The sequence below is a fragment of the Mustelus asterias genome, chromosome 8 (assembly GCF_964213995.1).
Source record: "Mustelus asterias chromosome 8, sMusAst1.hap1.1, whole genome shotgun sequence".
In the NCBI taxonomy this organism is placed as follows: Eukaryota; Metazoa; Chordata; class Chondrichthyes; order Carcharhiniformes; family Triakidae; genus Mustelus; species Mustelus asterias.
Window position 1 is genome coordinate 55698525 of NC_135808.1, and position 22698 is coordinate 55721222.

Below are 22698 nucleotides of genomic sequence, written 5' to 3' on the forward strand. Positions count from 1 at the left end.
GTAAGAAATCTGAACACAACCTTTGTGTTTCACTGAGTCAGAAAAAGAACAAGAGGATAGTCGTCAAAAAACGTCTGTACGTGAAGACTCAACTATGCTTAAGCAAAGAATAATTTACATCATACCCAAGTAATGTAACATTTCCTCTTGTTTTTAAGTACATATGTGAAACAGAAACAGCACAATGGCACAGTGGTCAGCATTGCTGTCTCACAGTGCCAGGGACTGGGGTTCAATTCCCACCTTGGCTGACAGTCTGTGTAGAATTTGCAAGTTCTCCCTGTGTCTGCGTGGGTTTCCTCCAGGTGCTCTAGTTTTCCCCCACAGCCCAAAGATGTGCATATTAGGTGGATTGGCCACTCTAAATGTCCTCTTAGTGTCCAAAGATGTGTAGGATATGTGTATTAGCCATGGTAAATGTGCAAGGTTACGGGGAAAGGGCAGAGGCTGGGTGGGATGCTCTTTCACAGAGTTGGTTCAAACTCAATGGGCTGGATGGCCTCTTTCTGTGCTGTAGAGATTCTATGGTTCTATGAATGGATGCTCTCAAGTTAGTGGCAAAGAATTCCTTGAGTTTTTAATGCCTGAAGGTGACATGGAGGGGAAAGCGGAGTACTGACTTTCAAATTAAACATTGTGCTCTCTGGTAGATGTAAAAGATCCTAAGGCACTATTTCAAAGACAGTAGGAATTATTATAGCATCGTAACGGCACAGAGAAAAGCCATTCGGCTCATTGAAACCACGCCAGCTTTCCGTACAACAATTCTGTCAGTTCCAGTCCCTTACTCTATTCATGTAACCTGCATGTTTATTTCCTTCAAGTGTTTATTCAATTTCCTTTTGAAATCGTTCATAGTCTCCGCTACCACCGCCTTCATAGGCAGTGAGTTTGAGTTCTCAATTGCTGCGAAAATTCACATCCCCTTATATATTTAGCTCAAAACCTTAAATCTTTGTCTTCTGGTCCTTGCACCATTAAGTGAACAGAAACAACTTTCCTTCGTCTATTAAAAGTTGTCATAATCTTTTACACCTCCACCAAATTTCCCCTTAATCTCCTTTGTTCCGGACAACAACCCCAGCCCAACCTTGTAGCTAAATTCCATAAATCCTCTCCACATTGGCTTAACAGCCTTCAACATTTTTCCTGGAAAAGATGACCAGAAATGGATGTAATACTCTAGTTTTGACCTGACCAGAGCATTATAAAGATTCAACATATGTTCTCTGTTCCTTTACCCAATGCCTCTATTTACTAAGCCCAAGGTCCCATATGCTTTGCTAACTACTGTCCAATATGCCCTCCCACCTTCAAAGATCTGTGCACATAAACCCTGCAGGTCGATCTGTCCCTGCACAATATTTAGATTATGCCATTAAGTCTATATTGCCTCTTCCTATCACTTCTACCAAAATATATCACCTTCTCTGCATTAAGTTCCATCATGTCTGTCCAACTTGTTAACCGATTTATGTTCTATCAAGTGGCATCATCCTCATTTATTGCCATGTCTACAGGTTTCAATCCATCGTAAATTTTAAAATTTCAATCTGTATTCCATCATTCAAGTAATTTACAAATTAAAAGAGCAGTGGTCCTAACACTGAACCTGGGGAAAAATGGCCCCAAGAAGCAGTTCAAGAAGGTGGCTCACCACCACTACTCAAGGACAATTAGGTATGGACAAAAAATGTTGGCCTTGCCAGGGATGCCCACATTCCATGAAAGAATGCAAATACTCTACTGTTTAACAGCCTGGTCTTATAAAAAGACAACCATTTATCACCACTTTGTTTTTTGTCCTTCAGTCAACTTTATATCCAAGCTGACATGGACCCTCCTAATCTATGGACCTTAATTTTGTTTACCAGCCTTTAACGTGGCATTCTGTCAAATGCTTCCAGCGTCCTAGCTAATCATTCCCTGATTAAAATTGCCCAGATTATTTAGTCAACACATTGTTGTTTCTGGGAGCGAGTGAGAGTAAATTGGTTGCTTCATTATGTTACAATAGCGGCTACATTTCAAAGGTATTTCATTGGCAGCAAGTGTTTGGAACATGCTGAAGTTGTAAAAGGTGCTAAATAAATATCAGTTCTTTCATTCTTTCTTGTGCTATAATTAGTTACTGGGCAAGGAAATGGTTTTAAGCATAAAAATTGGTTCCAACATTTACCACAGGCTTCTAAACAGCAAAGTAGATAAACTACATAACTCAATTCACTATTCGCTACACTGAGTGATTCTGTTTCCTATAGGAAGTGCCTTTTGTTTCATAAAACTTCAAAGCTTTGCGTAGTGGGTTATAATACATCTATCAGTTATGGGCAGTTCTGCACCATTATTTGATGAGCCAAATAAAATGTAGATTTAATTTTGGGAAGAAATGAGACAGGGTACAGCTACCATCAAATAATATCTGATTACTACTGTACTAGTATCTGATTGCTGTTTTGCTCGTCTCAAGTCTTAGAAGCTATTGAAGGTTAAAATGAATCTGGAATAATTTATCATCAAGTCCAGAATTCAGGTAATTATTACTTAATTGACAAATATAGATATGAACAGATTTTATCTTAAATGTTCATAGTTTGTGTCAAAATTAAACAAACCTGAATTTTCCCAAACTTATTTTCAGATTTTTAAAATTCATGCATGGGATGTGGGCGTCACTGGCTGGGCCAGCATTTATTGCTCATCTCCAGATTGGGGGGGGGGGGGGGCGAAAAGATGATCAGAATTTCAAAAAAGGTGGACACATAAATATTTGAACACAGACTAATCCAAGTCTAAGAAACAATCTCTTTGTGTCACAATTCTTAGAATATTCAATTTTAGCTGCAAGGTGAAACAGTAATAGTATCCATCAAACATTTGTACATTCATCCTCTTAAGTCTCTAAGAACTTGCCTTAGGCCTCATTTATTTTGTCCAATAAAAAATATAATCACTGCAGTAAATTATACAAATCCTTACAAATACAAAGTTAGATCCTGAAATGGAGCAGAGCTTTTCTTCAGTTAAGTTCTTAAGGGAATCTCTTCAGTCAGGTGACTGTCCCAGATGTCTACAGGAAATATGTGCATGATTAACTAACTGACTGAAGTCAACACTCCACGATCCTAAACTCCATTATGCACAACTGCAGCGGAGTTTAGTGATCTGAAAATTGTGAGGCTTAGCTGAACAATACAAATAAAACATGAGTGTTAATCACCACGAAGGATCCAACTACAATTACTGCAGATCACAAAACTGGCCAATGCTATCACCAGAACCCGAATGTGATTTGACAAATGAAAATCTTCTTAAGTGCTGTGTTTCAATGACAAATGACAACAGAAACCAATCCTGTGAGGATAAAGAAAGAAAGACTAGCATTTATGTATCACATTTTGCAAGCTCAGGATATCCCCAAGTGTTTTAGAGTCAGTAAAGTAAGTGTAGTCACTGTTTTGTAATGTAGGAAACACAACAGACAATTTGCACACAGCAAGCTCCACAAACAGCAATTAGATAAATCATAAAATCATCTGCTCTGGTTGTCGATGGGGATTAAATATTTAGCCCGACAACGGGAAAAATTTGAAGCTTTGTTTCAAATAATGCCAAAGGATCTTTCACTATCACTTGAGAGCATCTGGGGCCTCATTTTAATGTCTCATCTGGAACACTGCACCTCCAACATTGTCTTAGTATTTGCACAGATGGGCTAAAAAATGTTTTTAAAAGTTTGTTTTAAGTTGTTTTAAAAGATTTTAATTATACTGAACACAAGAAATATCACCACATCTAATTGTACTAAAGATTTATGGAAAAAGCTCAGATATCAGGGAACCTACTTGTAATTGTCATCTTCAACGAATTTCTGAAGTTCTTCAATATATCTCGCCGAGTTCAAATATTTTTGAACATGAGGAAGCAGAGGAATATCTAAAGAAAATAAAATGGATCAAAGAGGAAATATTCATCTAGTTTCATATCTAGTTGAAGGGATTAAAATTGTGGAATGTGTTTGCTTACCATAATCGCAGGACTGCTGAAGATCTGAAATGATTCTCAAAATATTGTTCATTAGATTTGATCTTTGTTCACTCTCAATGATGCTGTGTGTGGATGGGTACGCTGAGTCAATGTATGTCAAGTCAGACAAATAAATGCCTGTAAAACAGAAAAGAAAAGCATGATGAGAGAGGCAAGAGAGTCTAAAAATTGTAATAGCCTTAAAAGATTGAAATGTTGGAAAAATTATGGAATTGATTCATACACCAAGTAAAACTTTACACTTCAAAATTGACTTGTGAGAAACTGCACATTTTATGCATTGGAAGACTTCTTAATAACTATTTTGAAATATCCAAATATATGCAACCTGTAGCTGATTGCATGGTCAAATCTTCTTTACTGACCTAGCAAATCATTTTTTTTTAAGATATGGGGGATACTTGTGGGGATTTATTATCCATGATGGTAGATGATGATGGGTAGCTCTCTGGAAACAATTGCCTCCACAATACAGAGGTTGACAGCAACTTGACCAGATGGATGTGCCAAGTTCATTTCTCTGAAAGAACACTAATGAATCAGTTTGGCTGTTAAGACAATCTGACAGGTTTTACAGCAATTTTATTGAATTTATTTAATTTACTGATTTTATTTTCACAACTAGCCTTGGTGCAACTGAATACATGACTGGCTTATCAGTCTTATACCATAACCAAGTCATTGCTATACCCATGTTCGTGATCGAAATTCAGAAAAAATTCTACAGGTTACTAGAAAAATTGGAAAGTCAATTCACAATATTCTCAATTCCACTGCAGATAGATGAAGTAGAGGCAGGTTCCCCAAAAAGGCCAATAAAGCCACTCTCAGATTACTTTATTGGAAACAGAAAATAGGAGCAGGTTTGAGTCTGTTCCGTCATTCAATATGATAATGGCTGATCCTCTATCTCAAAGCCATACTCCCATTCTCTCCCCTTTCAACACCTTTTAGTCTAGAAATGTATCTATTTCATTCTTAAATATATTCAGTGACTTGGCCTTAGCAGTCTTCTGTGGTAGACAATTCCATAGGTTCACCACTCTCTTGAGTGAAGATGTTTCTCCTCATCTCAATCCTAAATGGTGTACCCTGTATCCTAAGACTGTGACTCCTTTGTTCTAGTGCCCAGCCCTGCTCCCAGCTAGAGGAAACAACATCCCTGCATCCAGTCTGTTCAGCCCTCAGAATTTTAATCATTTGAGATCTCTTCTAATTCTTCTAAATTCCAACGGATAAAGGCACAGTTGATCCAATCTCTCCTCATTCAACAAACCTGTCATCCCAGGAATCAGTCTGGTGAACCTTTGCTGCATTCCCTGTACGGCAAGTACATTCTTTCTTAGAGAAGGAGAACAAAACTGCACACAATGCTCCAGGTGTGGTCACGCCAAGGCCCTGTACAGTTGTAGTAAGGCATTCTTTTTCCTGTACTCGAGTCCTCTTGCAATGAAGGCCAACATACCACTTGCCTTCCCAACTGCTTGCTACACCTGTATGTTTGCTTTCAGTGACACGTGTTAACAAAGACACCCAGGTCCCTTTTTATGCAAACATTTCCAAATCTATCACTATTAAAATAATACTCTGTCATTCTGCTGCTCCATCCAAAATGGATAACGTATTAATTCATGATACACTGCATCTGCCATGTACTTGCCCACACACTCAACTTGTCTAAATTGCCTTGAAGCCTCTTAACTTCCTCCTCACCAGTCACATTCCCAACAAGTTTCATGTTGTCAGCAAACTTAAAAATATTACATTTGGTTCCCTCATCAAAATCACTGATGAATATTTTGAATAGATGGAGCCCAAGCACTGAGCCCTGCAGGTGCACTAGTCACCACCTGACCTATTTATTCCTACTCTGTTTCCTGTCTGCGAACCAATTCTCAATCCATCCCAATATATCACAACAATCCCATGTGCTTCAATTTTGCACACTGACCTCTACGTAGGACTTTATCAAAAGCTTCCTGAAAATCAAAACACTACACCCACTGGCTCATCCTTATCTAATCTCAAGAAACTCCAGCATATGTGTCAAACATGATTTCATAGAATCATAGAATCATAGAAACCCTACAGTGCAGAAGGAGGCCATTCGGCCCATCGAGTCTGCACCGACCACAATCCCACCCAGGCCCTACCCCCACATAAATCCATGTTGATTTTGTCGAATCCCATTGATCTTTTCTAAGTATCCTGTTGATAAATAGGCTCTAACATTTTCCCTGCTGCTGTTGTTAGGCTAATGGCTCTGTAATTCTGTTTTCTCTCTCTCTTGTTTTTAAAATAGAAGGGTTACATTTGCCACCCTCCAATCTGCCAGGAATGTTCCAGAACCTACAGAATTTTGGAGATAGCAGCGAACGCATTCACTATTTCCATGGTCACCTCCTAAAGTACCCTGGGGCATAGGTTATCAGGCCTTGGTGATCTATTGGCTTTCAGTCCCAATAATTTCTCCAGCGCTATAGGTAAAAATAATTTCCTTCAATTCCTCCTTCTCACCAAACTCCTGGTTTCCTGGCATTTATGGTAAGTTATTCCTATCTTCCCCCATAAAGATTTAACTAAAGTAGTTGCTTAATTGCTCTGCCATTTCCTTGTTCTCTATTATAAATTCTCCCTGTTTGAACTGTAAGAGGCCTAAGAGATCTTATAGAACATAAAACATAGAAAAAATACAGCACAAACAGGCCCTTCGGCCCACAAGTTGCGCCGATCATGTCCCTACCTACCTAGGCTTATATATAGGCTTAACTATAACCCTCAATCCTATTAAGTCCCATGTACTTATCCAGAAGTCTCTTAAAAGACCCTATCGAGTTTGCCTCCACCACCACTGACGGCAGCCGATTCCACTCACCCACTACCCTCTGAGTGAAAAACTTACCCCTGACATCTCCTCTGTACCTACTCCCCAGCACCTTAAACCTGTGTCCTCTCGTAGCAGCCATTTCAGCCCTGGGAAAAAGCCTCAGAGAATCCACCCGATCTATACCTCTCAACATCTTGTACACCTCGATCAGGTCACCTCTCATCCTTCGTTTCTCCAAGGAGAAAAGACCGAGCTCCCTCAATCTATCCTCATAAGGCATGCCAACCAATCCAGTCACCATCCTTGTAAATCTTCTCTGCACCCTTTCAATCATTTCCACATCCCTCCTGTAATGAGGTGACCAGAACTGAGCACAGTACTCCAAGTGTGGTCTTATATAGCTGCATCATTATCTCCCGACTCCTAAGCTCAATTCCTCGATTGATGAAGGCCAGCACACCATATGCCTTCTTAACCACCTCCTCTACCTGCGAGGCCAATTTAAGAGTCCTATGGACCCAGACCCCAAGGTCCTTCTGATCCTCTACACTGCTAAAAGTCTTACCCTTGATATTATATTCCTTCAGCCCATTTGACCTGCCAAAATGGACCACTACACATTTATCCGGGTTGAAGTCCATCTGCCACTTCTCCGCTCAGTCTTGCATCCTATCTACGTCACGCTGCAGCTTCTGACATCCCTCCAAACTATCCACAACACCACCAAACTTCGTGTCGTCGGCAAACTTACCAACCCATCCCTCCACTTCCTCATCCAGGTCATTTATGAAAATGACAAACAGCAAGGGTCCCAGAACAGATCCCTGGGGCACTCCACTGGTGACCGACCTCCATTCAGAAAAAGACCCATCTACAACCACTCTCTGCCTTCTGCAAGCAAGCCAGTTCTGGATCCACAAAGCAACAGCCCCTTGGATCCCATGCCCTCTCACTTTCTTGAGAAGTCTTGCATGGGGGACCTTATCAAACGCCTTGCTGAAGTCCATGTAAACCACATCTACCGCTTTTCCTTCGTCAATGTGTTTAGTCACATTTTCAAAGAACTCCGCCAGGCTCATAAGGCACGATTTGCCTTTGACAAAGCTGTGCTGACTACTTTTGAGCATACTAAACTTCTCTAAATGCTCATAAATCCTGTCCCTCAGGATCTTCTCCATCAACTTACCAACCACTGAGGTTAGACTCACCGGTCGGTAATTTCCTGGGCTATCCCTATTCTCTTTCTTGAATATAGGAACCACATCCGCAATCCTCCAATCCTCCGGAACCTCTCCCGTCTCCATCGACAATGCAAAGATCATCGCCAGAGGCTCTGCAATCTCTACCCTCGCCTCCCACAGTAACCTGGGGTACATCCCATCTGGTCCCAGCGACTTATCTATCTTGATGCTATTCAAAATTTCCAACATATCCTCTTTCTTAATGTCCACATACTCAATCTTTTCAGTCCGCCTCAATCCTGTAGTACAACCACCCAGGTCTTTTTTCCACCGTGAATACCGAGGTAAAATATTCATCAAGCACCTCTGCTATTTCTTCTGGTTCTGTACAGACTTTCTCACCTTCACATTTTATAGGTCCTATTCCTTCACATCTCATCCTTTTACTCTTCACATATTTATAGAATGTCTTAGGGTTCTACTTAATCTTACCTACCAAGGCCTTCTCGTGATCCCTTCTGGCTCTCCTAATTTCTTTCTTAAGTCCCTTCCTACAAGCTGTATACTCATCTAGATCCCTATCATTACCTAACTCTCTGAACCTTTTGTACGCTTTCCTTTTCTTTTTGACTAGGTTCAGCGCAGCTTTCGTGCACCACGGTTCCCCTAACCTACCAAAACCTCCCTGTCTCATCGGAACGCAGTCATGCAGAACTCCAGACAAACATTCCTTGAACATCTGCCACCTTACTTCGGTACTTTTCCTCGAGAATACCTCCTTCCAATTTACGCCTCTAATCTCCTGCCTGATGGCTTCATATTTCCCCTTATTCTAGATAAACACTTTCCTAGCTTGCCTGATCCTATCTCTTTCCAATGCGAGTGTAAAGGAGAGAGAGTTATGATCACTATCCCCAAGATGTTCCCCCACAGAGATCCGACACCTGTCCAGGCTCATTAGCCAATACCAGATCGAGTACAGCCTCTCCTCTTGTAGGCTTATCCACATGCTGTGTCAGGAAACCCTCCTGAACACACCTAACAAACTCCTCCCCATCCAAACCCTTACCCTAGGGACATTCCAATTGATGTTTGGGAAATTGAAGTCTCCCATCACGACAACCCTGTTATTACTACATCTCTCCAGGATCTGTTTCCCTAGCTGCTCCTCAACATCCCTGTTACTATTGGGCGGCCTGTAGAAAACACCCAGCAAAGTTATCGACCCCTTCCCGCTCCGAACTTCTACCCACAGAGACTCCGTAGACAATCCCTCCACGGCTTCCACCTTCTCTACAGCTGTGACACTATCCCTGATCAGCAGTGCCACTACTCCCCCTCTTTTGCCTCCCTCTCTGTCCTTTCTGAAACCCAGCACCTGAAGTATCCAGTCATGTCCCTGTCCCCAAGTCTCCGTAATGGCCACCACATCACACTTCCAAGCATCGATCCACACTCTTAAGCTCATTCACTTTATTCACTACACTCCTGGTGTTAAAATAGACACATCTCAAACCTTTGGTCTGAGCTCTCCCCTTCTCCATCACCCATCTATTCTCCCTCTTACACGGTCTACAATCCTTCTCTATTTGCGGGCTAACCTCCTCGCTCTCAGTCACCTCATCACGATTCCCTCCCCCCAACCTTTCTAGTTTAAAGCCTCCCCAGTAGCCTTAGCCAACCTTCCTGCCAGGATATTGGTCCACCTGGGATTCAAGTGCCACCCGTCTTTTTCGTACAGGTCACACCTGCCCCTAAAGAGGTCCCAATGATCCAGGAACCTGAATCCTTGCCCCCTGCTCCAGTCCCTCAGCCGCGCATTCATCCTCCATCTCACTCCATTCCTGCTCTCACTTTCCCGTGGCACAGGCAGCAATCCTGAGATTACTACCTTTGCGTTCCTTCTTCCCAACTGTCTACCTAACTCCCTATATTCTCTTTTCATGACCCCTTCCCTCTTCCTACCTATGTCAGCGGTACCAATATGTACCATGACCTCTGACTCCTCTCCCTCCCACCTCAGGATATCTGGGACGCGATCAGAGACATCCCGGATCGTGGCACCAGAGAGGCAGACCACCATCCGAGACTCCCGTCTGCCTCCGCAAAAACGCCTGTCCGACCCCCTTACTGTTGAGTCCCCGATTAATACTGCCTTCCTCCTCCTTTCCTTAGCCCTCTGAGTTACAGGGCCGGACTCTGCTCCAGAGACACGGCCACTGCTGCTTCCCCCAGGTGGGCTGTCCCCCCCAGCAGTACTCAGACAGGAGTACTTATTGTGAAGGGGCACATCCACCGGGGTGCTCTCAATCACCCGAGCTTTCCCCTTCCTAGACGTTACCCACTTGTCTGCCTCCCGTGGCCCTGGTGTGACCACCTGCTGATAGCTCCTGTCTATCACCTCCTCATTTTCCCTAACCAGACGAAAATCCTCAAGCTGCAGTTCCAGTTCTCTAACATGGTCCCTTAGGAACCGCAGCTCGACACACCCATCACAGATGTTGTTCCTCCCACATCAGGAACAACAGACTGGCCTCACACTCATAATTTCCCTTCTTATTTCAAGGAACAGAGAGAAACGTTCTTAACAATTAAACTTAACCCACCTCGCCCTTTCTGCCTAAGCCCTTAGAGCCAAAGCTCTTCAGCTCTCACTCTGCTCCCTTCTCACTCCGCTGCCTGCTCTCAACGCTGCCCGCTGGATACTGTGGCCTGCTTTTTAAACCTCCCGTGCGCTTAAAAAAAAAACTAAATGCCTTCCCAGGTCACCCCGTGGGCGGCCTACTTCCGCTTTTCAAATTTAAACTACTACAACAACAAACCCCGCGAAAAAGTAAGTAAAAAATAATCAATTTCTTACCCCTTTAGCTGAACTCACAAAGCGCTCCTCTCTCCTTTGCTCCGGTCGAACAAAACAAATCTTCACATCCTTTTCTTTTTATAGTTAGACGTTTACAGTCTACTTTTATGCAACTTGCAAGTTGACTCTCATACTTTATTTTTCCCTTCTTGGTCCCACTTTGCTAAACTCTGAACCACTCCTAATCCTCATGCTTGCTACTTTTCCTAGCAACTTTATATGACTCCTCTTTGGATCTAATGCTATCCTTAATTTTTTTTGTTAATGTAACAAAATGGAACAATGTAATGGAAAAGGCTTTCAACCAAAGATATTTCCAGAGATCACAGTATGCTTGCTGCTATCCTTCCTTGCATCAGATCTTGTCCATCGAGTCTGTGTCACTACATGTTTTCTGCCCTCAGAGGCAGAAGTCCCTTCACCAAAATCCCTTTATTTACAAGTCTGACAACAGCATAGAGTGCTTTTAGTTAGCAGTCTACACTCGGAGTCCCAGAGGAACTGACACTCCTGGTTAAGTACTAAGCAAGAGGCTCCCTGATTGGCCCACTCTTTTTATTTATCAAACAATTTACAAATACAAAAATATATTACACTTTCAAAATGTCATCTCACAATAATAAATTATAAAGATAACACCCAATATAACAGTATCAACAATAAACATGCCATTTCAAATACAATAGCACAAACAAAATAGCAGAGTAACAAACAGCTGGTATGCATTGACAGTTATCCACAATCGGCCTTCCAAGGTTGCAAACAACTCACAACAACAAACCGGCAGGTTATAATATAAACAGTACTGACAGCTAACGCCATCCTTAAACCTATAACAAACAACTCCCTTACAATAATGAAGGGTTTGTTATAAGTTACTACAACTTTTCAGGGCATTGCCCTCCATATTTTCCCCTTCCGAGGGTTCTGCTTTTGGGACTGCACTTTCCAAGGCTGACCCTCCGGAGGTTACATCATGCTACAGTAACAAGCATCTCTATCACAATAAAATGATCATTGTGAGTCATCTGCAAACGTCCAGGGTTTCACCCTCTGGATTTTCTCACTTCCCAGATTTTCCCAATTAGCTTCCTCGTCTCTAACTGGGGGTTACATAGAAATACTACAGTGCAGCAGGAGGCCATTCGGCCCATCAAGTCTACACTGACAACAATCCCACTCAGGCTCTATCCCCACTTATCCCTCTATCCAACTAATCCCTCTAACCTATCGCATCCCAGGACGCTAAGGGCTAATTTAGCATGTCTAATCAATCTAACCGGTACATCTTTGGACTGTGGGAGGAAACCAGAGCACCCGGAGGAAACCCACGCAAACACAGGGAGAATGTGCAAACTCCACACAGACAGTGACCCAAGTCAGGAATCAAACCCAGGACTCTGGAGCTGTGAGACAGCAGTGCTAACCACTGTGCCATCGTGCTGCCCCACTCCCTTACAACAATAAAGTCCATTGTAATTAACAATGGAGTCCACTGTAAGTAATATTGCAACATTCCGAGGTTTCACCTTTCAGGGCTTTCACTTTCAGGGTTATGCCTTCTGGGATCACAAATAGTTCATACAAATACTTCCAGGATTCCACCCTGCCGGGCTAGATCTTCCGAGGTTACGCCTTCCTGGGTTGAACCTTCCTGACTCGAACCTTCCTGACTCACATTTTCCTGGGTATACCCTCCTGGGTTGGGTCTTCCAGAGTTGCACCTTCCTGGGCCACGCCTTTCAGGACACACAAGTCTCAACTGGAACATCACCTTTCACACAAGCCCCAGTCGGGACAAAAGTTCTTGCACGAGTCCCAAACAAGACAGACGGAAATGCTCTTTGGCCCTCAGATAGGAATCAAAGGAAGGCCCAAGAGGAGGAATTTACAGAGGCCGAGGAGTGGCTTTGACTCTGCTTCATGAAGATTGCTGGCCTGGAAACTGTTGATTTCCCACTTTTCCCCGGTTGATTTCCCCCAACAGAACTCCCACTTACCTGACGAAGGGGCAGCGCTCCGAAAGCTAGTGGCTTTTGCTACCAAATAAACCTGTTGGGCTTTAACCTGGTCTTGTGAGACTTCTTACTGGAAACTGTTGCCAGGTATCAAAGCAACAAACAGCTCCAACTAACACCAGCACTGGGAACAAAAATCCTCACTCCTTCTGGACAGAGAGGCATTCCAGACAGAGAATGAAATGGAACCTGGGCTAGAAACATAGGCTCCAGGCCCCAGCAGCAACAGCATCCAGCTCCAGCACCCTACTCAGTTGTTGGGGAGAGACAGCAGTCCTTCCCCAAGAGATGACTCTAATATACAGAGTGCTTTCAGTTAGCAGTCTACCCTCGGAGTCCCAGAAAAACTGACACTCCTGGTTAAGTACAAAGCAAGAGGCTCTCTGATTGGCGCATCAATTTGGCCCTTAAATCAAGGACATCTTTTGTTGTGGCCCTTAATCAGGTAGCTCATTTTCTAACAGGCCCACCTCAATTGCCTGATTAAAGTCATTACAGTTAACCATGGTTTGGGCCATTTTTCTTGTTGTGTATTTGCGCCAAAAAGGAAGTTATGACTGTAACATTAGTTCCTTAAATATTAGCCACTGTCTATCCACTATTACAGCTTTCAGCAAAGTTCCCCAATCTAACTTCGCAAACTCACACCTCATACCTTTCCTTTGTTTAGATTTAGGATCCCAGTTTCAGATCTGACTCCTTAATTTTCCACCCTAATGAAGAATTCTATCGTGTTATCATTACTGTTCTCTAAAGGACCCTGCAAAACAAGCTTATTTATTAACTCCTTCTCATTGCATCATACCAAATCTAGCATAGCACATTCCCTAGTTTTTTTTTAAAAGAATCCCTACAGTGCAGAAGGAGGCCATTCAGTCCATCGAATCTGCACTGCCAGCAATCCTACCCAGGCCCTATCCTTGTGATCCTACGTAATCCTCCGGACACTAAGGAGCAATCCCACCCAGACCTGTAACCCCAAGTATTTACCCCGCTAATCCCCCTAACCTACACATCTTGGGACACTAAAGGGCAATTTAGCATGGCTAATCCACCTAACCTGCACATCAGAGTGTGGGAAGTAACTGGAGCACCCGGAGGAAACCTATGCAAACACGGGGAGAATGTGCAAACTCCATATAGACAATGACCTGAAGTTGGAATTGAACCTGGGCCTCTGGTGCTGTGAGGCAGCAGTGCTAACCACTGCACCACCATGCAGCCCAGAAAACATGTACCAACAGACTCAAGAACAGCTTCTTCCCTGATCATCAGACTTTTGAATCTTATAGAATCCCTACAGTGCAGCAGGAGGCCATTCAGCCATTGAGTCTGCACCGACCAGGCCATATTCCCGTACATTTACCCTGCTAATCCCCCTGACACTAAGAGTCAATGTAGCATGGCTAATTAACCTAACCTGCACATCTTTGGATTGTGGGAGGAAACCAGAGCACCTGGAGGAAACCCACGCAGACACAGGGAGAAAGTGCAAACTCCACACAGACAGTGTCCTGAGGCCAGAATTGAACCCAGGTCCCTGGTGTTGTGAAGTACCCGTGCTAAACATGCCGCAACATACTGGTCTAAAAGACAGGAATTTAAACGCCGCAGTATTACTGCTCATTTGGTTTGCCCATCTATATGTTTAGGTATAGCCCTTACATGCATTTCTGTTTTCCTACTTAGCACCATCCCCTATCTTACCACTCGTGTTTGGAGGCCTTTGGACAGCTCCCACTATTTTTTTCCACCTCTTGTTTCTTAGTTCCACCCAGGCTGATTATATATCTAGATTTTCTGAACCAATATCTTCTCTCACCATTGCACTGATTTCATCCTCAACTAATAATGCCACCCCATCTCTTTTTGCTTTTTGCTTGTCCTTCCTAAATATCAAGTACTCTTGAATATTCAGTTTCCAAACATGGAACCATATTCCATAATTGCAATCATTTTGTACCCATATAAACCAGTTTGTGTTAATTCATCTACCTTCCACTCACTTTCCAAAAGTTGACTACGAAATAACATTTGAGGTGGGAGTAATTTGCTGACTTAACTGTCAATTGATTGTGTGGGATTGGAAGGCCAAAAGGAAGGAGGAGAAATATCATTAAAAAGCATTAAGGGATCAAAATGGATCGTCCCCAAAAATTAATGCTGGGTTGATCTGGATGATTAACTCGTTCCACTTTCATGCTGTCAAGAAATAGAGCTGGTTTCGTGGGCAAGTTTAAGCAAGTTGAATTTTGCGTGTCTGTATTTGAAAGGGTTAATGACTTCAGGTTGGTTCAGATGCCTGCAGGGTAATGAGGGATTAATTACTACATGAAAACAAACAGGGTTTAAACAAAAATGAGGCTGTAGCTTAGCAACCACTGCGGCCCTCGGACAGGAAGAACTTTTGAGTTATTTGTAAATTAGTGCCAGAGGAAGCTGGACACAGGACAAGGAAGCTGCAGAGAGAAGACTATCCAAAAAAAAACAGGATGTAGGGTGCGAAGAGCTGTAATCCAGATAGCTGAGAGAGTCAGTGGGCTTGTAATGGATATTGGTAGATAGTCTATTGCTGGAAACGGAGACAGAAAGGTCAAGGAAGGGAAGGGAAGAGTCTGAGATGGACCGCATGAAAGTGATGGAGGGGTGAAAACTGGAAGCGAAGTTGATGACTTTTTTCAGGTCTGGACGAGAGCATGAAGCGACACCAAAATAGTCATTGATGTGCCGGTAAAGGAGTTGTGGGGGGGGGACCTGGGTAGGTCTGGAAAAAGGAATGTTCCACATACCCCATAAAAAGACAAGCATAGCTAGGACCCAATGCTACTCCTTTGATTTGGAGAAAGTGGGATGAGTTAAAGGAGAGGTTATTGAGAGTTAGAATTAGTTCAATAGTGTTGCCCATTCCACCAATTTATGTCCTTTTGAAGTTCTATACTTTCCTCCCCATAATTTAGAAAACTTCCAAGTTTTGTATAAGCTTCAAACTTTTAAACTCATCACATACTAATTTACTTCAGCTCCACATTCTCCCTAGTCCCTTGGATCTCTACATCTGGGAGATTTCCTGTATAGTCCTCAATGAAAACAGACACAAAGTAATCATTTAGTGTTTCTGCCATTTCTCTGTTCCCCATTATGAATTCTCCTGATTATGTCTTTAATGGAACCACATTTGTCTTAGCCAAACATTTATTTTTTACATTCCGCTAGAAGCTTTCTCAGCCTGTTTATATGTTTTTCCTAGATTGTCTTCAAATTCCATTCTCGTTTATCAGTTTCTTGACCTTCCTTTGCTGTATTCTAAAAACCTCCCGATCCTCAAGTTTACTATTATGTCTGGCAACTTTATATGTCTTTCTTTTAATCTTATACAATCACTAACTTCCTTTGTTAGCCATGGTTGACTGGCTTTTTTGGGTTTTTACATTGTGAAGGAATTTATAGGTGCTGTACGCTACGTAATTAGCCCTGCGAGTATATCTGTGCTAGTAACCTGTCCCCCTTGTACAAGTCTCACTTGCACCAGAACTGGTCACTATGCCTTAGAAATCCGATGCCCTGTCTCGTGCGCCATTCCTCCAGCCATGTACTTAATTGACTATTCTTATATTCACTAGCATGGGGAACTGGGGGTGATCTGAGATTACTGCACTTGAGATCCAGCTTTTCTAATTTCCTTCCTAATTCCCTGAAATCTGCTTTCAGGAACTCATCCCTCTTCCTGCCTATGTCATTGGTACCAATGTGCACCACAACTTCTGGCTGATCACCCTCCCCTGAAGGATGTCCTGCAATCACTCCGATATCCTTGACCCTGGCACTAGGGAGGCAACATACCATCTGGAGTCACGTCGACTACGGCAGAAATGTCTATTTGATCCCCTGACTATGGAATCCCTTATAACTATTGCCCTCCCATTCTTCTTCCTCCCTTGTGCAGCAAAGCCGCCTGTGCCACAGGTTTGGCTCTGGCTGCACTTCCAGAAGAACCATTGCCCGAACCAGCTTCCAAAATGCAAAACCGATTTGCAAACAAGATAGACTTGGGCCGTCTGCAATACCTTGTCTGGCTGTCTCAGACTACCTGGAGATTATCCATTCCCTTTCTGGCTACATATATCTTGCCTGACGTCAGTGGTGGGGAAGGCAGCCTGACGTCAGTGGTGGGGAAGCTTTGGGAGAAGATATTGAGGGACAGGATATATGTACATTTGGAAGAAAATAGACTTGTTAGTGACAGGCAGCACAGTTTTGTACAGGGAAGGTCATGTCTCATCAACTTGATTTGAGTTTTTGAAGAGGTGACAAAGATAATTGATGAGGAAAGGGCTGTGGGTGTAGTATATGGACTTTAGTAAGGCGTTTGACAAGGTCCCACATGGCATACTTTTACAAAAACTAAAATCACATGGGATTCGGGGTGGGCTAGCTACATAGAACATAGAACAGTACAGCACAGAACAGGCCCTTCGGCCCACGATGTTGTGCCGAGCTTTATCTGAAACCAAGATCAAGCTATCCCACTCCCTATCATCCTGGTGTGCTCCATGTGCCTATCCAATAACCGCTTAAATGTTTCTAAAGTGTCTGACTCCACTATCACTGCAGGCAGTCCATTCCACACCCCAACCACTCTCTGCGTAAAGAACCTACCTCTGATATCCGTCCTGTATCTCCCACCACGAACCCTATAGTTATGCCCCCTTGTAATAGCTCCATCCACCCGAGGAAATAGTCTTTGAACGTTCACTCTATCTATCCCCTTCATCATTTTATACACCTCTATTAAGTCTCCCCTCAGCCTCCTCCGCTCCAGAGAGAACAGCCCTAGCTCCCTCAACCTTTCCTCATATGACCTACCCTCCAAACCAGGCAGCATCCTGGTAAATCTCCTCTGCACTCTTTCCAGCGCTTCCACATCCTTCTTATAGTGAGGTGACCAGAACTGCACACAATATTCCAAATGTGGTCTCACCAAGGTCCTGTACAGTTGCAGCATAACCCCACGGCTCTTAAACTCCAACCCCCTGTTAATAAAAGCTAACACACTATAGGCCTTCTTCACAGCTCTATCCACTTGAGTGGCAACCTTTAGAGATCTGTGGATATGGACCCCAAGATCTCTCTGTTCCTCCACAGTCTTCAGAACCCTACCTTTGACCCTGTAATCCACATTTAAATTAGTCCTACCAAAATGAATCACCTCACATTTATCAGGGTTAAACTCCATTTGCCATTTTTCAGCCAAGCTTTGCATCCTATCTATGTCTCTTTGCAGCCTACAACAGCCCTCCACCTCATCCACTACTCCACCAATCTTGGTGTCATCAGCAAATTTACTGATCCACCCTTCAGCCCCCTCCTCTAAGTCATTAATAAAAATCACAAAGAGCAGAGGACCAAGCACTGATCCCTGCGGCACACCGCTAGCAACCTGCCTCCAATCCGAAAATTTTCCATCCACCACCACCCTCTGTCTTCGGTCAGACAGCCAGTTACCTATCCAATCGGCCAACTTTCCCTCTATCCCACACCTCCTCACTTTCATCATAAGCCGACCATGGGGGACCTTATCAAACGCCTTACTAAAATCCATGTATATGACATCAACTGCCCTACCTTCATCAACACACTTAGTTACCTCCTCAAAAAATTCTATCAAATTTGTGAGGCACGACTTGCCCTTCACGAATCCGTGCTGACTATCTCGGATTAATCCGCATCTTTCTAAATGGTCGTAAATCCCATCCCTAAGGATCCTTTCCATCAATTTACCAACCACCGAAGTAAGACTAACCGGTCTATAATTACCAGGGTCATTTCTATTCCCTTTCTTAAACAGAGGAACAACATTCGCCATTCTCCAGTCCTCTGGCACCATCCCCGTGGACAGCGAGGACCCAAAGATCAACGCCAAAGGCTCTGCAATCTCATCCCTTGCCTCCCACAGAATCCTAGGATACATTTAATCAGGCCCAGGGGACTTATCGACCTTCAGTTTATTCAAAACTGCCAAGACATCCTCCCTCCGAACATCTATTTCCTCCAGCCTATTAGCCTGTAACACCTTCTCTTCCTCAAAAACATGGCCCCTCTCCTTGGTGAACACTGAAGAAAAGTATTCATTCATCACCTCGCCTATCTCTACTGACTCCATACACAAGTTCCCACTACTGTCCTTGACCGGCCCTAACCTCACCCTGGTCATTCTTTTATTCCTCACATAAGAGTAAAAAGCCTTGGGGTTTTCCTTGATCCGACCCGCCAAGGACTTCTCATGTCCCCTCCTAGCTCTCCTAAGCCCCTTTTTCAGCTCATTCCTTGCTAACTTGTAACCCTCAATCGAGCCATCTGAACCTTGTTTCCTCATCCCTACATAAGCTTCCCTCTTCCTTTTCACAAGACATTCCACCTCTTTTGTGAACCAGAACATAGAAACAGAACTGGCTTGGTCATTGGAGACAGAGAGTAGTGGTGGAACGGTGTTTTTCAGAATGGAGATCTGTAGCTAGTGATGTTCCACAGGGATCAGTGCTGAGACCTCTGTTGTTTGTAGTATATATAAATGATCTGGAGGAAAATGTGGGAGATCTGATTAGTAAGTTTGCAGATGACACATAGATTGGTGGAGTTGCTGATAGAGCTGGGGATTGTCAGAGGATACGACAGGATGTAAATGGATTGGAGACTTGGGCACAGAAATGGCAGATGGAGTTTAATCCGGACAAATGCGAGGTGATGCATTTTGGAAGGTCAAATTTAGTATGAATTATACTGGTAAATAGCAGAACAGGGATCTATGCATCAATCCACAGTTCCCTAAAAGTGGTAACATAGGTGGTCAAGGTGATTAAGGAGGTGTATGGCATGCTTGCCTTCATCAGCCGGGGCATTGAGTACAAGAGTTGGGAAAACACGTTGCAGCTATATAAAACCTTGGTTAGGCCGCATTTGGAGTATTGTCTGCAGTTCTGCTTACCACACTACCAGAAGGAAGTGGAAGTTTTGGAGAGAGTGCAAAGAATGCTCACCAGGAGGGTGAGCGTGTTAGCTATAAGGAACAATTGAATAAACTAGGAATGTTTTCACTGGAAAGATGGAGGCTGAGGGGAGACCTGATAGAGTCTACAAAATTATGAGAGGCATAGACAGGGTGGATAGTCAGAGGCTTTTTCCAAGGATGGAAGTGTCAATTACAAGGAGGCATAGGTTCAAGGTGAGAGGGGAAAATTTAGGGAGGGAAAAGAGGGAAACAGACCGAGTAAGGGCAGAAGGATTTTTCTTCGGTTAGGACATCATGATAGGCACAGGCTTGGAGGGCCGAAGCTGTACTTCTCTTTGTTCTTTGTTCTAACCTGCCATGTGACCACCTCCCTAAACTATCCACGTGGCCCTCTGCCTTGCTAATGCACAACAGTGATTTCAATCACTGCTCAAGTTCCAAAACCTAAAGCTAAGCTTGTGCAGCTGGTGACACTTCCTACCGATGTGTTTGTCTAGGACATATGATAGATACATTCACAACTTCACACGTAACCATAAGATGTACACTCCACTTGGCTGAGTGTCCCACTTGTCTAGTGCCCAGTGGGCAGTGCCAGCTGGCACTGCCGGGACCAGGCTGGCAGTGCCCAAAGGGCACCCCCACCTGCCCCCACCCTCCCGGGGGGACCTCAATGGCCTCTGTCCCCACCAGCGAGGCCAACATGCCTGGTCCCCGTTGATGGGGACCAGTTTTAATCCCAGCCAGTGGGAACCTCTCCCGGCGCAGGCAGAAACATTAGTGATACTGAAATTGGAATTTCAACATGGTAATCAGCCTTGTGCTGTTTTCTGGCGCAAGGCTGATTATGCCATAAAAAAATGGCCCGGGAAAGTTGCGATCGGCGTCCAGCTACAGCCCATCTCCGCCCCCCGCTGACATATCCTGGCCCGCTGTGCTACTCAAGCAGCGCAGCAGGCCAGGAAAATCATGCCCACTATCTTGAATGTGGGCAAATTGGACGGAAAGGAAGGAATCAAGTTTATCTGATTCACGTACAGCTTTTCTAAAAGTAAGCTCCATTCCTCTTCAAAATATCAGACATAATACCTACTTGGTAAACTTGCTTACTGTCAGTCAGGTACTGACAATCAACAAAGGGACTTGAAGGTGGCCCCAAGGACTACTTTTGTTCTGGGTCCATGTTGTTCATCCTGCTTGATGTTTCAAAACTTGGGGTGTGGCCTCTGGGCCCAAAAAGATAAATATATGAATGTTCCTACACCACAGGGACTGCAGTAGTTCAAGAAGGCAGCTCACTGCCACCTCTCAAAAAATTAAGGATGGGCAACAAATGTTGGCCTAGCTAGTGACACCCACATCCTGTAAATGAATGAAAAAACTTATAGAACAAGTGTAGGAAAAGCATTTTAAAATTGGTGTTTCCTGCAGCATAGTTTCTACTTTTTCTACAGAAATATTTAGTAATTTGACTTGCAGGCTAATATGCAGAAGAAACATCTCCACATATTCATTTTTTGAAAGGGCCTAAAGCCTGATGAAGTCATGATGTGAACTTATTTATTCTTTATTCAAACATTAGATCAAAATTCAGAAGATGATGCGTGAACAAAAAATTAAACAAAATTTAAGTTTTAAATTTTGCTTTGTGCAAAAAGGAGTTAGTGATGTATACCAACAGGTCACCATATTGTACATTTTTGTAAGGTAACAAAAATCCATGTGTACCAAAGGTCACTTTTTCATTTTGAAAACAGTATTATACATACAAGAACAGCAGCAATAACAAGGACAGAAGTAGAACTTGCCAGAATAGATGACACTGCAACTCTTCATTTCCCAAATCATCATTTATCAAAACTGACAGGCATTTCTTGAATGTTTCATTTCTATTATTCATAGGAATTCTAAATTCAGAACTTTATTTTCTATCTAAAATAAAGAATTTCTTCCCTCCAATAAAAAACATACCTTTATTTTCTTATTAAAGAAAGTTTGCTAATCCTAATTCTTCCAATTAAGTATTTGAAGGAAAACAACATGTCACATTAATATATTTTCTTCTTATGCCTTTTAGAGTACGTTCTGATCATGTAATCATTTTACTCTAATTGGCGGCCAACAAATGAAACATCTATAAATTGGTTTGCCTGCATCAAATGACCAGATCCGAGATTACTAGGGACATGAATGATTTTCCATCTATCAGATTTGGTAGAGCAATATACACAAAACTAGTGTTCAGTCAGTTGCACGTTTTTAGGGTCTGAAAAGTCTATGCCACTGAATGGGTTAAAACATACTCTGCCAAACTAAAAATGAGTATTGTAGATCACTGCAGATTATGTCTGAATATAGTGGTAAATTGTTGCAGTATGTGACATTTGGCTCAGTCAATTTAAAGAATAATTAACTTGTTATAATTTGGACACAAGAAATGTTATGAAATACTTAATGCCCCTTTATCTGTGAAAGCAGTTAAAGTTGGACGCTGCATTTAGATTTAGAAACAGCATATTCCAAATAACACATCGATTTACAATTTGCAAATTTCACTGATCTCTCTAATTGGACCCAGTACAAAGCTAAAATAAATTAATCTAAAAAATGTTTTTGCGATTACTGAATGATAAAGATAATTTACAAGGATATACCGAATTCAGGCAAGAATCTTGAAATGGGTAGAAATAGAAAATAGATGAGACTACTACAATCCATGTTGTTCATATTCATTTGAAAATGAAGAAACACCACTGCAT

General features: G+C 42.9%; 1 protein-coding gene across 5 annotated transcripts in view; it reads right to left on the minus strand.

Annotated features, from left to right (window-relative positions):
- Positions 1-22698, minus strand: part of ralgps2 (Ral GEF with PH domain and SH3 binding motif 2) — a 515898-nt gene that overhangs the window by 110262 nt on the left and 382938 nt on the right. For all 5 annotated transcript variants that reach the window (XM_078218008.1, XM_078218006.1, XM_078218004.1 and 2 more), the window contains 2 exons: positions 4027-4164; positions 3846-3936 (listed from right to left, as the gene is read on the minus strand). In XM_078218008.1, the coding sequence (XP_078074134.1) occupies positions 3846-3936; positions 4027-4164 (229 nt within the window). The remainder of the gene's footprint in view (positions 1-3845; positions 3937-4026; positions 4165-22698) is intronic.